The following is a 14,050-nucleotide window of genomic DNA, read 5'->3' on the forward strand; positions in this document are numbered from 1 at the left end:
AGGGCTACTGTAGAAACAGCTAACGTTAACACCGGAAGAACTCGTTTGATGTTGGACAGACCGGCAAAACTATATAAAAAAATAACATTGTAGCTTTGGCATAACCTTCATAAAAATTAACATTGTAGATAACGGTTTCATACTCGTACATTCTGTCGGTAACAAGATATCAAAATATATTTCATCTGTTCAGCTAAGCCCGTTTCCGTGAAAACCTGGCGGTTGTGCTACACTGAATTTATTTCTATTTGTACGCTTTTCACAGCTTTTGGTCTGCACGAAAATGTGACAAACCAGGCAGCTTTTGCCAAGGCTACAATAAATCGAACTCTTATCGGTCGGTATTTGCTTTAAAGCATATTCATGCATATAGCATAGCCCATAGCAGCCCCAGTTTCTTCAGATGGGCGAACCAAAGCATAACCAAATTATAAATAGGATCAAGGCGTGTCTGGCGCGCGGAAGAGCAACAGCGCGCATAAAGCGACCGAAAAATGTGTTTTCACGAAACTAGAACAAACGGAAAATCAACATCCGTTGGCAATTTGGTGGAGGCGGAAAATAAGTCCTGCCATTCGTCAATCGACTGTTAGCCCTTTCGGTGCGATCGATTGCACAGGTGGTGCCGGTGGATTAGTGTGTTTATATTTGCACAATCGTGTTGCGTTGGCTGTGTAAGGTGTCAGGTGATAGTAGGAGTAGGGAGAGGAAAAAAAATGAAAGTGATACAATTCAGTTTGCCCGAAAACTTTGAGCCTAAATCGAAGATTTATCGCCGAACAAAGTGAGTTTTGGTTGGGTTGATCAACACTTATAAATCTCTTAGAATTTTGAGAAAAGTTCGCCCTGTCGGAAATATTAGCACATTGTTTATCTTTCGAAAAGTGTGACAGCGCCAATATTTAAAAAGTAGCTGAATCAGTTCCAATCAAAATCAAAACATTGCAATTAGATCGCATTACATTTATTCATATTATTATGATAATAATGCAATTAGCTAGTAAATACAAAGGCAATTAAAGGAGGATATGCACTAGGTGGAATAAAGTCATTGTTGTTAATTCTTTTAAATATCATATCGGGAGTTTTCTTATCTAAAGGTACGGTCAGGAATATGTTAAAGTTCTTTTTAAAATCAAATTAAAATAAAAAATTGTCGAGGTTGTGATACTTTCTTCGAAATGCCGTGAAATACTGATACTTTTTAAATTACAAAATAGTTAATATATCACCAATTAATAAAATGTAACCAACTCAACAAAATCCTATGACAAACAGAAGAAGAATGTGTAATAGAAAAATAGAATAAACACAATATATTTTTTGAACTTTTACATAGAAAAACTCCCGATCCAAAATTTTTAATCGCTTTCTTTAAAAAAGTCAAAGGATGGTCTTTTTTCGACTGCTATGTATATATTAGGGTGGGACAAAAGTTAGATTCTAGCTACGAGCAACTTTTTAGGTACCATTTGGGTCCTAGAAGAACTGTGCAAATTCCCAGCTCGATCCCTGAAACTATATTTTTGCGCCCATTGTTTAAAGTTTACATGGGATTTTGTATGGGGACTTTCACAAAATAATTCCTCCAGGAGTCGCCCATTACTTCCTAAAAATAAATCGTTAAGTAGCTTTCATAGGAAATCCATTGATAAAGAAAAAAAGTCTCGAAAACCACGAAAAGATCTGACTCTTGAGAAAAAAGTTATTAAGCAGAAACCGATTGATGCTCTGACGATTGATAAAATATTCATTTTTTCTAGCACCACTGCTGTTGGTTGTCCAATTATACGCAATTTTATTTTAATCTTCTCTTTATGTGTCTAAATCATTTATCTATACTGTTTGGCCACTTCCCAAGAGTTTCTAGAGATAAATTAAGGCTATTTTGTACATAATAAGAGAAAGTTAAAATTTTTGTATATAATTTGACCGTCTGAAGCAGTGATGCTATGAAAAGTGAAATTTTCATCAATCTTCAGGGAATCATTCGGTTTTTGCTTAATAACTTTTTCCACAGGCATCAGATCGTTTCGCGCTCTTCTAGACTTTGGTTCCTTGACAAATTTTCTATAAAAATCTGACATCTATTTATTTTTAGGAGGTAACGGGCGACTCTTGGAAGATTTATTTTGCAAAAGGCAATTTCCCCATTCGAAATCCCATGTAAACTTTAAACCGTGGGCGCAAAAATATAGTTTCACCGATCGAGCTAAAAATTTGCAGAGTTGTTCTGGGAGCTAAATGGAACCCAAAAAAGTTACTCGGAGCAAAATTTTATTTTTTTCATATAACCATGTCCCACTCTAGTGTATATCTTCCTTGAATTCGACATTCATTATTCCCAGCAGGCATGAAAAACATATCATGATTCCCCATCGACAATGATGGAGATTTCGTTGGGCGGTTCCTGGAAAGCCTGGGGTAGGAATTTGCAAATAGATTGATAGGAAAATTTAAATGATGAAATACATCCTGCAGTAATTGGGTTATTTTAACGGAACCATCAAGCTATGATGGATATTGGTTCTGCGAATGGTTAATTGGGAATAAGTCCGATTATTTTGTAACATATAGAGCCGCAGCATGGCTTTCGAACAACCGCTTTTCACGCTTTGTTTTTGCGTTTCATTGGGTATCAGTGGGGTAGCGACATGAAATGCTTTGATCTTATTATTTAAATAAAGCAAAGGAAACGTGCCAAGAAGACTATCAATCCGGTTTGAGGCTACGTTCGATCCGGTCATAAAACATGATAGCTCTTGGTTTGCCTAGAGTTTCAACTACAACACTCTTTCTCAAGTTTACTTATATATTTTCGTCTTCCTCAAAATTTTCGTAGTAGCACATCACATATATTTTTTCCATCAAACTAGTGTCGGATGACCTTTGGCGAGATTGCTTTGCGTCTTCTTCGATAAGGACCGTCTGCATGATCGGTTGTTTGTGCCTCGTAGTATTGCAGTAATTACAAGCAAGTGGGTCTTTGTAGGATTTTTTTATTTCTTGAGAGGCAGACAATTTTCTCTTTTGAGAGGCCGTCAATATACTTTCGATGATAATTATTCTAGCTTACTGTACGATCTTTGCAACAGTTAAGGTGGCCTGCTTTACTGCCCATGACCACATTTCCGTTTCCCTTGGTTCTATGACACTGAGAAAATGAGCGGAAAAAGTTTGCTTTAATTTTCGCTATTTTTGATGAAATTTGTAGTCTTTCTCTTGTTCGTTGTTTGGACTACCGGGACCGTAGCGTAGTCTTCTGGTGCCTTTGGTAGAGTCTCAGTTATGCGCCTTTTTGCCGTCTATGTTGGCTTTCTTTTTCAGTGCGACTTTCAAATAGTCATTTTGTGTGTACCTGGAAATGATATTCCTATCCTGCCTTATTTTATGACTTAACCTCACTTATTTTATAAAGCATACTAAAATTTTACGCCCTCCCTCTAAGGTTGGCGTCCTTTCGGGAGCCAACCTAGCTAACCGCACGCTATGGCTCTGGATGTACCTGCCCGGGGTGATGGCACCGGTGCCAGATGTTACGGTAACAGAAATGGTCAAGTCAAGACTGGACACCCACAGCGTCTAAGTGCACAAACTGGTTCCTAAAGGTAGAGATGTGCGCACCTTAACATTCGTTTCCTTCAAAGCTGGATTGCCTATTGATAATAAAGACAAAACAATGACTACTTCCACATGGCCCGTTGGTATCCGATTCCACGAGTCCTCAACCGACAGCAGGAACACCGAAGGCAGTAAAGTAATGCCTCATCCGTCACATGCTGCCAGTTTCCAAATAAGTCAAGTTTCAGATCGACACTTCATCGACACAACTTTGCCTCGCCTGTCCACTCAAGCCACCAATTCCAATTCTAAGTCGGACACCAATTCCAATTCTAAGCGGACGGTTTATTGTCCGTCTACTATCAAAATGTCCAAGGCATGAGAATGCAAACTCAGGATTTCTTGCTGGCGCTCTCCTCTTGCGATTATGATGTTATTGTTCTCACAGAAACCTGGTTGTGCGCTGACATATATAACTCGGAACTTTCATTGAACTACACAATTTATCGTTGCGATCGCAGCTCTTCCTCTAGTCAACTTCGTTGCGAGGCGGCGTTCTTATCGCGCTAAAAATAATATCACCGGCACTGGAATAAAAATGCCTGGTTTTGAATGCTTGGAACAAGTTATTGTGCGCATTCCACTATCAAATTGTATATTTGTTGAATATATCTGCGGCCGAACAGCACTCCAGACCTGTACTGTGCCCACTCCTCTGCCGTTCAACAAATTCTGAATAAAGCTAGTAGTTCAGACAGTGTACTCATTGTAGGTGATTACAACCTTCCCCATCTCAGATGGATGTTCGACGATGATCTCAAATGCTACCTGCCTGTAAATGCCACAAACGAACAAGAGATAGCTATCACGGAATCTCTATCTAGCTATCCCTGGGGGACTGTGTCAAATCAACTCTCTCACTAACGCAAATGGACGGACGCTCGATCTGGCTTTCGTGAACTACGCCGATTTAGTCGAACGTCGAGACCGCAACCACGGCGAAGGCATTCGCAACACTTGGTTTCTTGAAGCGAAATATCACCGGCTTTGACGATTTCTACGCACTAAAATTTATATATTGCGGATTGGTGCGAAGCTTTTTGGAGAATGCTGCGCAAGTGTGGGCTCCTCACGATAACGTCCAAATAAACCGGTTAGAATGCGTACAAAAATGTTTTGTGCGATATGCTCTAAGAAATGACCCTGCCCATCTACCACGTTATAACGATAGATGCATGCTACTTGAGTTACTTGCCTTACCGTTCAGGCTAGAGCCTTGTTGTCTATTGCTGTATGCAGAAACTATCTCCACTCCATTCGGTCCATTGCTGCTTGTCGCCTGCCTCGCAGTCTTCGAAGGGTCCGCAGGTCGTCCTCTATCTGGTTGATCCACCGTGCTCGCTGTGCGCCCCGTCTTCTTGTTCCCGTAGGCTCGTCCTCAAGAACCATCTACACTGGGTCGTCGTCCGACATTCTTACGACGTGTCCAGCCCACCGCAAACGTCCTATTTTTGCGGTATGCGCGATGGATGGTTCTTCCAGCAGCTCATGCAACTCATGGTTCATTCGCCTGCGCCACGCTCCGTCTTCCATCTGCACGCCACAATAGATGGTAGCAACACCTTTCGTTCGATAACTCCAAGGGCGCGTTGGTCCTCCACGAGCATAGTCTAGGTCTCGTTGCCGTAGAGGACCACCGGTCTAATCAGCGTCTTGTAGATCATCAACTTCGTGCGGCGGCGAATTTTGTTCGACCGGAGCGTCCTCCTGAGTCCAAAGTAGGCACGATTTCCCGCCAAGATCCGTCTCTGAATTTCTCTGCTGGTATCATTGTCGGCGGTTACCAGTGAGCCCAAATACACGAATTCGATTTCGTCACCGTCAATCCGGACTCGGAATGGGAGGTTCACATTGTTGTTGTATTCACGTTGTATTCGCGGCACTTCTGCAGAACCTGCCGTATCGCGAATATTTGGTCCGTGGTGGCGCGGGAACCCATGAATCCCGCTTGGTAGTGCCCCATGAACTCCCTTGCAAATGGTGACAATCGGCGACAAAGAATTTAGGAGAGGACCTTGTAGGCGGCGCTAAGTAGTGTGATCGCACGGTAGTTGCAGCGATGCAACTTGTCACCGTTTTTGTTGTTCCATCGCTTCGCGATCTCGTTCCTCCTGTTGGCGCTTCTTTTTCCGGAGGACCGATGTTTGCCCGTTCTGTGCTTGTTTGTATTGCTCCACATTCTGTCTCGTTCCGTGCTGCAGCATCTTCGCCCGTGCTGCATTCTTCTCCTCGATTAACTGCTTACATTCGTCATCGAACCAGTCGTTACCTCGATTCTGAATCGCTGTACCTAGTGCCGCTATAGCAGTACTTCCTATGGCGGAACGGATCTCCCTCCAGCCATTTTCAAGAGTAGCTGTGCTCTGCTGTTTGTGTTACCGACATTATAGTTTCGCTGCACATTCTTTTAAGAATGTTTACATTCGATATGGTGTGTAGTAATATTGACTGCCCAGATATTCTTGCAGAGATTAATGTGTGTACCTCCTCGCGCTCTAAGAAACCGTCCTCTTTGACACCGTACTGCTTATGGACAAAACAATCCTGTGGATAGATGTTGCCACAACTTCAACGAAACCTCACAATGAGGGTCGAGCTTAGGCAGCATAACTACGCTCGATTCTCATTAGCAGAAGATAAAAGTTAAGCCCGTACGATATTAAGCATGTTCTAATGACCCTGCCACTTCTAGTTTTCCGATTTATTTACTTCACATCCTTGCTCTCACTTGAGTACTATGGCTCTAATTTTCATAACTTCCCCTACCCAGTAATCTCTAGCTAATTCAATGTCGTTAAAATGTAAAGAAGAAAATGTGACTAACTAAAAAGGAAAAAATAAAAAAAATGATATTAGGAATTCTTTATAATTTAGAATTTAGATAGTATGTTATTTTTATATAATCTGTACGGTATTTACCGAAGATCGGAACAAATAAACAAATAAATAAATAAATAAAAAAGGCTTACAGCACTAACATACTGGTACGTTCTGAAATTAAAGGAAAGCTATCTAATCCAATTAAAGTCACCTTAGGAGTTCCACAAGGATCCCATTTAGGCCCTCTATTGTTTATTCTATACGCGAACGGTATTTCCTGAATAATTTATGCGGATGATATGAAACTTTACCTGGAGATAAGAAATGCCGCGGATATTAATACATTCCAAAACTAAAAGCAAATTCTCTACACGTGGTGTCCAAAAACCTGAAATAGGTTAACTAAATCCGACTCTTTCAAATTGCTAGAAATGTTTATAAAAATAGTGGGAACTTACATGGGAATCGGTCGTTTGGAAACTTGTGTGTATGCACCTCCTTTTACACACTTACTTTCTCATACAAATCAGCTCACTGGTTGCAAACAACGACAGAAATCAATTCAATTTCCTGCGCTCGTTGCCCTACCAGGATTACACATCGCTGCACGTACAGATACCATGCCGTGATGCTGTTATATAGCACCGGTATTAAATATACCTATAGTACCTTGCGCGCCAGCTTATTGTTACTTCAGTTGCGTTTCGTTGCGTCAGCGAGAAGTAATTTTCTAGGGATGCAGAGGCTCTAATATTGTGAAATACAACTTAATGCGGTATATATGAGTCCTTTCTAGCTGTGCGAGCACCGTGCATTGCGAAAGCAGCGAAGCAGAAAAAGTTTTTCGATTTATATTTCAATATTAATTTTTAATGAAAATTAAAGTTACCGTAGCTTACCTACTACTACGGCTGACGGTGACTGATGGCTTGATTCGTATGGTAGGAGAGTTGGACTAGCAACTTTCATTACATTAGAATTGTTATTTCGGTTGACGATTGCTGTGTGGCCGCTTTTGATTGATATGCTTTAAAACGGGTGTAGTTATGTGTGTTGTGTATTCATAAGAATGAAACAATTATTGAACAGATCTGTGCGCACAAGAGTTTTGAATCACTTGTGAAACTTCTACATCTTCAAAGAAAATTGGCTTGCTGCGAGCTTTTCTGATGCATAGGGACCATTCATAAATTACGTAACGCAAAAATTGCCCAAAATTGACTCCCCCCTCCCCCTATGTAACAAATTGTCACAAATTTTTCCATCCCCCCCTCCCCTGTTACGTAACAAATTCCAAGAAAAATTTTTTTTTCTTCGATGAAAACATGTTACGTAACGATCTAGTTAACACCCCCTCCCCCCTATGTCACAACTTGTCACAACTTGTCGTACCCCCCCCCCCCCCCTAAAAGCGTTACGTAATTTATGAATGGTCCCATACATCGTGTTTGGTAGCAATGATGTCGTTTTCTGTCGTGCTTCTCATAACTATATTGGGATCTTCCGTCATAAATCAGAATAAATTGGTTGTTGTTTGGGGATTTGTGCCTTGTTATATCGTCTCTTCATTTTGCTGCAGAGGAGAGGATACAGTAGAAGGTAGGGAAATGGAAAATGACAACACAAAACCATCACAACACAAAACAGTAAACAGAATTCTTCACTTCTGAAGGAATAATTAACCCCACTGATAAAGCCTATAGCTCGTTACCTCACTGGGTCAGGAACAATAACATATATTTTAGATCCCCTCAGATAGTTTCTTCTATGTATGAGGATCCAAAAATCAGGAAATGCAATTGCATTTCTGCAAGGCAGTAAGTCCAGTAAGTGTCCGGCAATTGTGCTTATGAAAATACAACGAATTTTTCAAAACAAACAAATCATTCACCCCCTCAGAAGGCAACATACTAAACTGCAACCATGCAAATAATTCCTTTCTAAATTACTTACATCGTTCATTCGTATGCACACGCCGTGGATAAACCGTTAATTTCGAGTGCGTTAGCGGGTCTGCTTGAGTTCGCGAAGGAAAAGAAGTTTGGACGTGGTCGTCCAAGCGAAGAAGGTGGTGACACAAATAGGAAGCGCCGCAAGCAGCCGGACGCATCTGTACACGATACGAGGAATAATTTCCTGCAGAGCAACTAGTGCGCTGTAGGGAGAAAAGAAGCATTGAAATCGTCGCACGTAAGCAGCGCATTCCTCCGCTGTTCACACCTGTAAAAACATCGCCGAACTCAGAGCTGAGTTTGAATAGCAGGGATATAAACCTTGTTTCAAGCTCTGTAGTACCTGGACAAAAATTGTTTGTTCCAGTTTGGATGAGTACAACGGCTGGAACGCTCGCTCATTTCGAAACAAGCATATCGAGCTGCTCAACTTCATGAACGCGCAGCAGATAAACATAGCTATCACCACAGAGACCCATCTGAAGCTGGAAGTAAGCATCTACATACCAGACTATCGGGTCTTAAGCCTCCATAGATCCAATACTGTAGGAGCGGAGTGGCTGTTGCTGTGAGGCGCAACATCCAGTGCCGCTTGTTGCCGAACATCGAACTCAACTGAATCTAAGCGATCGGGATCGAGGTTGCCACTTCGACTGGCCTCATTATCATCATCGCGTCCCTTTGTCCTAAACCAATTAGTATCAAGGACGGATCGCCGGCTTCATTAAAAAGTGACTTAGCCAAGCTTATGCGACGCAAGGTGAGGCCGCAGGGGATCTCAACGCGTGACACGAGATTTTGAGTAACAGAAGGCGGAACCGAAATACATTCATTCTTGCTGCCGACTTCGAAGTCGATCAATACAACTTTCTCGCACCGAAGTATCCGACGAGAATATCCATATCGGGGGTCTATTTTATACTGGTTATATTCACTACCAACATCGCCACCGATAATTCACTGGTCGGTGCTAACGCTGGATAATACATCCGAAACATTCCAACATAAAAATCGGCGAAACTGCTATCGCCATTTAACACCGCAAAATTCTTTAGCCCTTTGGCTCTCGACCCGGTCCCATTTAGCATCGCAACTCCTTTAGGCCCATTGGCTCCTTTCTTGTGCCATTTGGCACCACTTCCTCGTTGAGCTCTCGAGTTGTTCACGTACTACTCGGTCTAGTCTCCGACGATGGACCTAGCTTATTCCGAATTAGAATTCCCCAGCGAAAGTTCTCCCGAAACCGACTCAATAAGCCTTGTTCCGAGGTCAATCCGGGGGAGCAAGGCGTTCGGTTCAGTGGTGCCCGACGATCCGCAAATGGTGATGTCTCATCGCCATCTACTCAATCTAGTCCCCGGCGGTAAATTTTGCTTACGCCGAAGGAGAGTTCCCCGACGGAAAAAGTTCTCCAGACGCCGATTCTTCTTCTGTTTTAAATAAATTTCTCTCGGGCCCACCGGTAGGGTGTCGTGGCCAGTCCGGAGATTGCGGGTGGAGCGTGGCGTCTGGTTCGGACATTCGAAGACCACGTGCTTTGGTTTCTCCTCGATGTTCTCACACTCCAGGCACAACGTTAACGTTGTGTACCGGAACCGATGAAGATACTTCCAGATGCAACCGTGATCAGACAGGAGCTGTGTCAGGTGGAAGTTCACCTCTACGTGCTTTCTATTGAAGCATGTCAACAGGTTTAGGATAAACCAATAGGTCCACCTTTCTTTTTCTGTATTGTCCCATTCCTGCAGCCACCTCGCCATCAAATCGACTCTCACCATCTTCCTCATGTTTCTGGTGTTTTCCGATTGTAGTACTCGATAACCTCCTCCAGGGCAATGCAGGTGGGGATCATCCCGGTGATAATGCATACTGCCTCCAACGATATTGTTCTGTACGCGCTCGCGACTCGTATGGCCATCCGTCGGAACGTCCTGTACCGCTTTTCGCGGTTCCGTTTGGTTTTCAGAGAAGCACCTACACCGTGAGCCCCATATCACAGTATCGATAACGAAGCACTAGCTAGCAGACGTCTCGTGCTTCTTGGACCGCTGACGTTTGGCATGATTCTCGCTATCCTGTTCGTTGCTTTTGCCGAACTTTCGCAGAAGTGGTCTACGTGGTTGTTGAAGTTCAACCGGTCGGGTAGTTTTCCGAGTTTTCTGAGTGTATCCAGTAGACATATAGGCCTATACGAGGCGGGATCTCCCGGTGACTTCTCTGGCTGTAGCAGCATCATCAGTTTCTGTACTTTCCACATTTCGGAGAAGTTGTTATCATCTAACCATTTCTGCAGCACCATCCTGAACATGTTCGTATATACTAGGATCACAGCTTTTAGCGCCACGTTTGGTATTTCAACCAGACCAGGGGCTAGACGCCGTTTACTGCGTGGCTCCAGATTTCGCAACATTGTGGCGTCACAGGCCGTCACAATCCTTCTTATTAGATTATCCGCATAAACATTCTCGGGCTCGCTGGTCGGCCGAAGTGCCTCAACGAAGAAGCCTTCCACTTTCGCTCGCAGGTCATCCTTCCTGAGCTGCAGGATACATCCTCTTGTGTCGGTTACTAGAGCTTCCTGCAGGATAAATCCTCCTGTATTGGTTACTCTACTGCCAATTTCACATCCCAAGAACTGAAGTCACCACCAATGACTACGAACCATCGGCCGATCAACTGCTTGGTTAACTGTTCCAACATTAAGCTGCCCCACTAGCCACCTTGTAGCTGCGTGACAGCTACACACAAAGACGCCGTTGATTTTGGCGATCACGAAGCCTTTTTTTGCTCGCGAGCTTTCTGAAGTTAACTGGGAGCCTCGCTTGAATTATGAAATGGCTCGACCATTCATCCATTTAGTTCTAATTATTCCTCTTGCTTTCTGTCACTCTCTCTATCTATTAAGTTATATAGATCCTCTGCGTACTTGAGACCCTTTTGCTCCAAACTCCACTCGGATATTACCCAGCGGTAAGTTACTGCAAGGCATTTAGTTCTGGTTTCTGTGAGCCATTTAGCTCCGTATTCCGTTAGCCATTCAGCTCCCAGCTATGTCGCAATCTACTCGAATAGTCCCTGGCTTTAAACTCACCTAAATCCGACTGAGAGTTTTCCGGTAGCGGAATTTCTCCCGAAACCCGCTTACTTGAGCCATTTAGTTTCCAGGTGGTGAAAGTACCGATGTTTATTTCGTGAACCAATTAGCTCTCAGTTTTGTCACGATACAGATGAGCCATTTAACTCTCAGGTGCCGAGGTCTGTCGTCAATTTACACTACAAGGAAATATTCTCAAAAGATATCTTTTGCTAATGAAATTTAGAGAAGGCACACTCTTGTTAAGCATGTTAAATTTTTCAAATTCCATTAAAATATTTCTCCCCGCTACTACGCCACTGGGCCTGGATATCCTAACTGCATATTTCACGAACTGGAACATTGTAATCAATGAGACAAAACTCAAGACCTGTTTCCGCATTCGAGATTGCAAAGGCTTGTTCCGTCTGACAATTGTAAAATTCAGTTTGGCGACGCCCTCATTCAATGGTCCGACGAAGTGATCAACCTCGGTCTGACTCTAGACAGACATCTGATCTTCAGGCCTCATGTTGACAAAATGAATGTGTTAGTATTAAGTTAGTTTTAAAGGTAGGTTATATAGGTAGGATTTTGTTAAAAAAATTAACTACTATTATAATTTAAAAGCCACAAGAACTGCCAAACAGCAAATATATTTTTTACTTTTTTAACTACATTCAATTAGCTAGAGATTGGTGGAAAGTTATAAAAATTTGGAGCTATAGTACTCAAGTGAGAGCAAGGATGTGAAGTATACAGATCGGAAAACTAGAAGTGGTAGGGGCATTAGAAAGAGGCTTGAAATCCTACAGGCTAGTCTTTTGTCTTTTGTTGGCAGGGGTCGAGTTTAGGCAGCATAACTACGAATCGCTCAAGTCTCCCAACATACCTCCTGGTGAAGACAGACTTTCTTTTGTCGGTTCTCACGGTTCCTCCATTTTGACCAAGGCTGATTTATTTCAGTTCGGACAACCAAGCCTCGGAAGAAAGCCTTAATAATAAAATATTTACTATGTGCAATATGGACTAGCCAACCGTTATCATAGTAAATTTACAAAACGTTGCAGAAACGTTAAGGGAATGAGAATACGAAACTGATTCATTTACTATTTTCTGACTATGCGGCCTCCAAAACTTTCCCTTGACTATACCTTAGCCTCGGTTCCTGTACGCGAAACATAATAATACAATTACAAAACTTTCGTTCTCTTCCACAATAACCTGCCATTTACTTTTGCCGGCTCGACTTCTGAACGCGCTGCCACAAAACGGCGGTTTCATATCCCACCAACATCCCGCAAAGGATACCACGATGCCTGTGGATCTCACCGGATACACTTTTCACATTGTGCGAGATTGTGCTGCGGAAGTTGCTGCTGACGGTTGTACCGCGGCGGAAGTTCTGGTCAACCGTTATTGTGAGTACATATAGCTATTTAATTATTCGTGTATTTGAAGACATTAAAGAAAATAAAGCAAAACCTATTTCGCGTTCAAATGCACTCAATATATAACTTTATAACCAGAAAACCCTATCTTCTCTATCAACCCACTCGTGCTATCGATTAATAGATAAATTTCTTTCTACGCTCCAAACAGTCCCTGCTACCATGTGAAACTGCCCGCCAGACCGTCCGCCACCAGATCGAGCGGCCCGAAGAATTCAACCGGTTTGAGCGGACTGCCGTCAACTACGCCAACCATTGGGCTCTGCTAACGGCCACAATCCAGCGTCAACTGCCGGTGCTGTCAAACGTTCGTGTCGGTTCATTGGTTCGGAATAAAATTACTCAACTGCTGCTGGACTTGGACTGCTATAGTGGTCGCGGTAGCGCCAGTGATTGCCAACAGCTGGCACCGTTCGAGTTTCCATTTCAGTCTGAGTTTGTCGAGCTGGACGACCTAACGAGCGAATTCGAAACTCAGCCGGTAGTGGCCGCCATGGAAAGGCAGGCGTTCGATCCCGAAGGAATAAAGTGTCACTATTGCCGTGAGCAAACTGATTACTATGCACTTTCGCTAGGAACCAAAGGGCCGGCGGCGGTTCAGCAGCTGATGGTGACGGGACAAGCCACGTCACAGCAGGTCTTACGCAGCAGCTGTCGGGTGCAGATTAACGAACTCTTTCCGTGTGGTTGCTGTCAAGCAAAAATGTAATCATACAACACACACACATGCAGCGAACCGAACTGGGTTGGATTGTATGCAGCACTAATTGAAAAGGATGTTACTCACCTGCACTACTATTATCACAGAATCATTTTGTAACGGACCGAAGATGTCCTCGTTCAGGATCGTCTGCAGCTCGTTGTAGCGGTGTATCATGCGGAGGATTTCGCTGATGTTGGCTGACCGCTGGGCGCCCTCACCAGAGCCAAGCTGGCTGCCATTTTGACCTGCGGTGGGGGCGACATGGAAAGGAGAAACAAAATTGTTAAGCCTTGAATTGGTTCCGGATTAGTTGGAGTAAATTGAAACTGGTGAAGGAATGCTAGTTAAATTTATTTTCACGTTACCGTTGGCTGAAGTTGATTTGAATAAAGTATTGCATAATAAAATATATCGGTAACAATGTTTTTTG

General features: G+C 43.0%; 2 protein-coding genes across 11 annotated transcripts in view; one reads left to right on the forward strand and one right to left on the reverse strand.

Moving 5' to 3' along the window:
* Positions 1-14,050, reverse strand: part of LOC131677661 (alpha-1,6-mannosyl-glycoprotein 2-beta-N-acetylglucosaminyltransferase) — a 216,088-nt gene that overhangs the window by 46,288 nt on the left and 155,750 nt on the right. For all 10 annotated transcript variants that reach the window (XM_058957575.1, XM_058957572.1, XM_058957573.1 and 7 more), the window contains one exon: positions 13,705-13,865. In XM_058957575.1, the coding sequence (XP_058813558.1) occupies positions 13,705-13,865 (161 nt within the window). The remainder of the gene's footprint in view (positions 1-13,704; positions 13,866-14,050) is intronic.
* Positions 582-13,709, forward strand: LOC131677662 (uncharacterized). The gene is made up of 3 exons (XM_058957579.1): positions 582-784; positions 12,773-12,887; positions 13,069-13,709. The coding sequence occupies exons 1-3, from the start codon at positions 717-719 to the stop codon at positions 13,624-13,626; spliced, it is 741 nt and encodes a 246-aa protein (XP_058813562.1). The 5' UTR covers positions 582-716; the 3' UTR covers positions 13,627-13,709.

Source organism: Topomyia yanbarensis, chromosome 1, assembly GCF_030247195.1.
Source record: "Topomyia yanbarensis strain Yona2022 chromosome 1, ASM3024719v1, whole genome shotgun sequence".
NCBI lineage: Eukaryota > Metazoa > Arthropoda > Insecta > Diptera > Culicidae > Topomyia > Topomyia yanbarensis.

Excerpts from the sequence above, each read along its gene's own strand:
- LOC131677662 (XM_058957579.1), top strand. The coding sequence starts at position 717 with ATGAAAGTGATACAATTCAGTTTGCCCGAAAACTTTGAGCCTAAATCG. Across the intron at positions 785-12,772 it reads AAGATTTATCGCCGAACAAA|GATACCACGATGCCTGTGGA; the intron begins GTGAGTTTTGGT and ends CATCCCGCAAAG. Across the intron at positions 12,888-13,068 it reads AGTTCTGGTCAACCGTTATT|TCCCTGCTACCATGTGAAAC; the intron begins GTGAGTACATAT and ends CGCTCCAAACAG.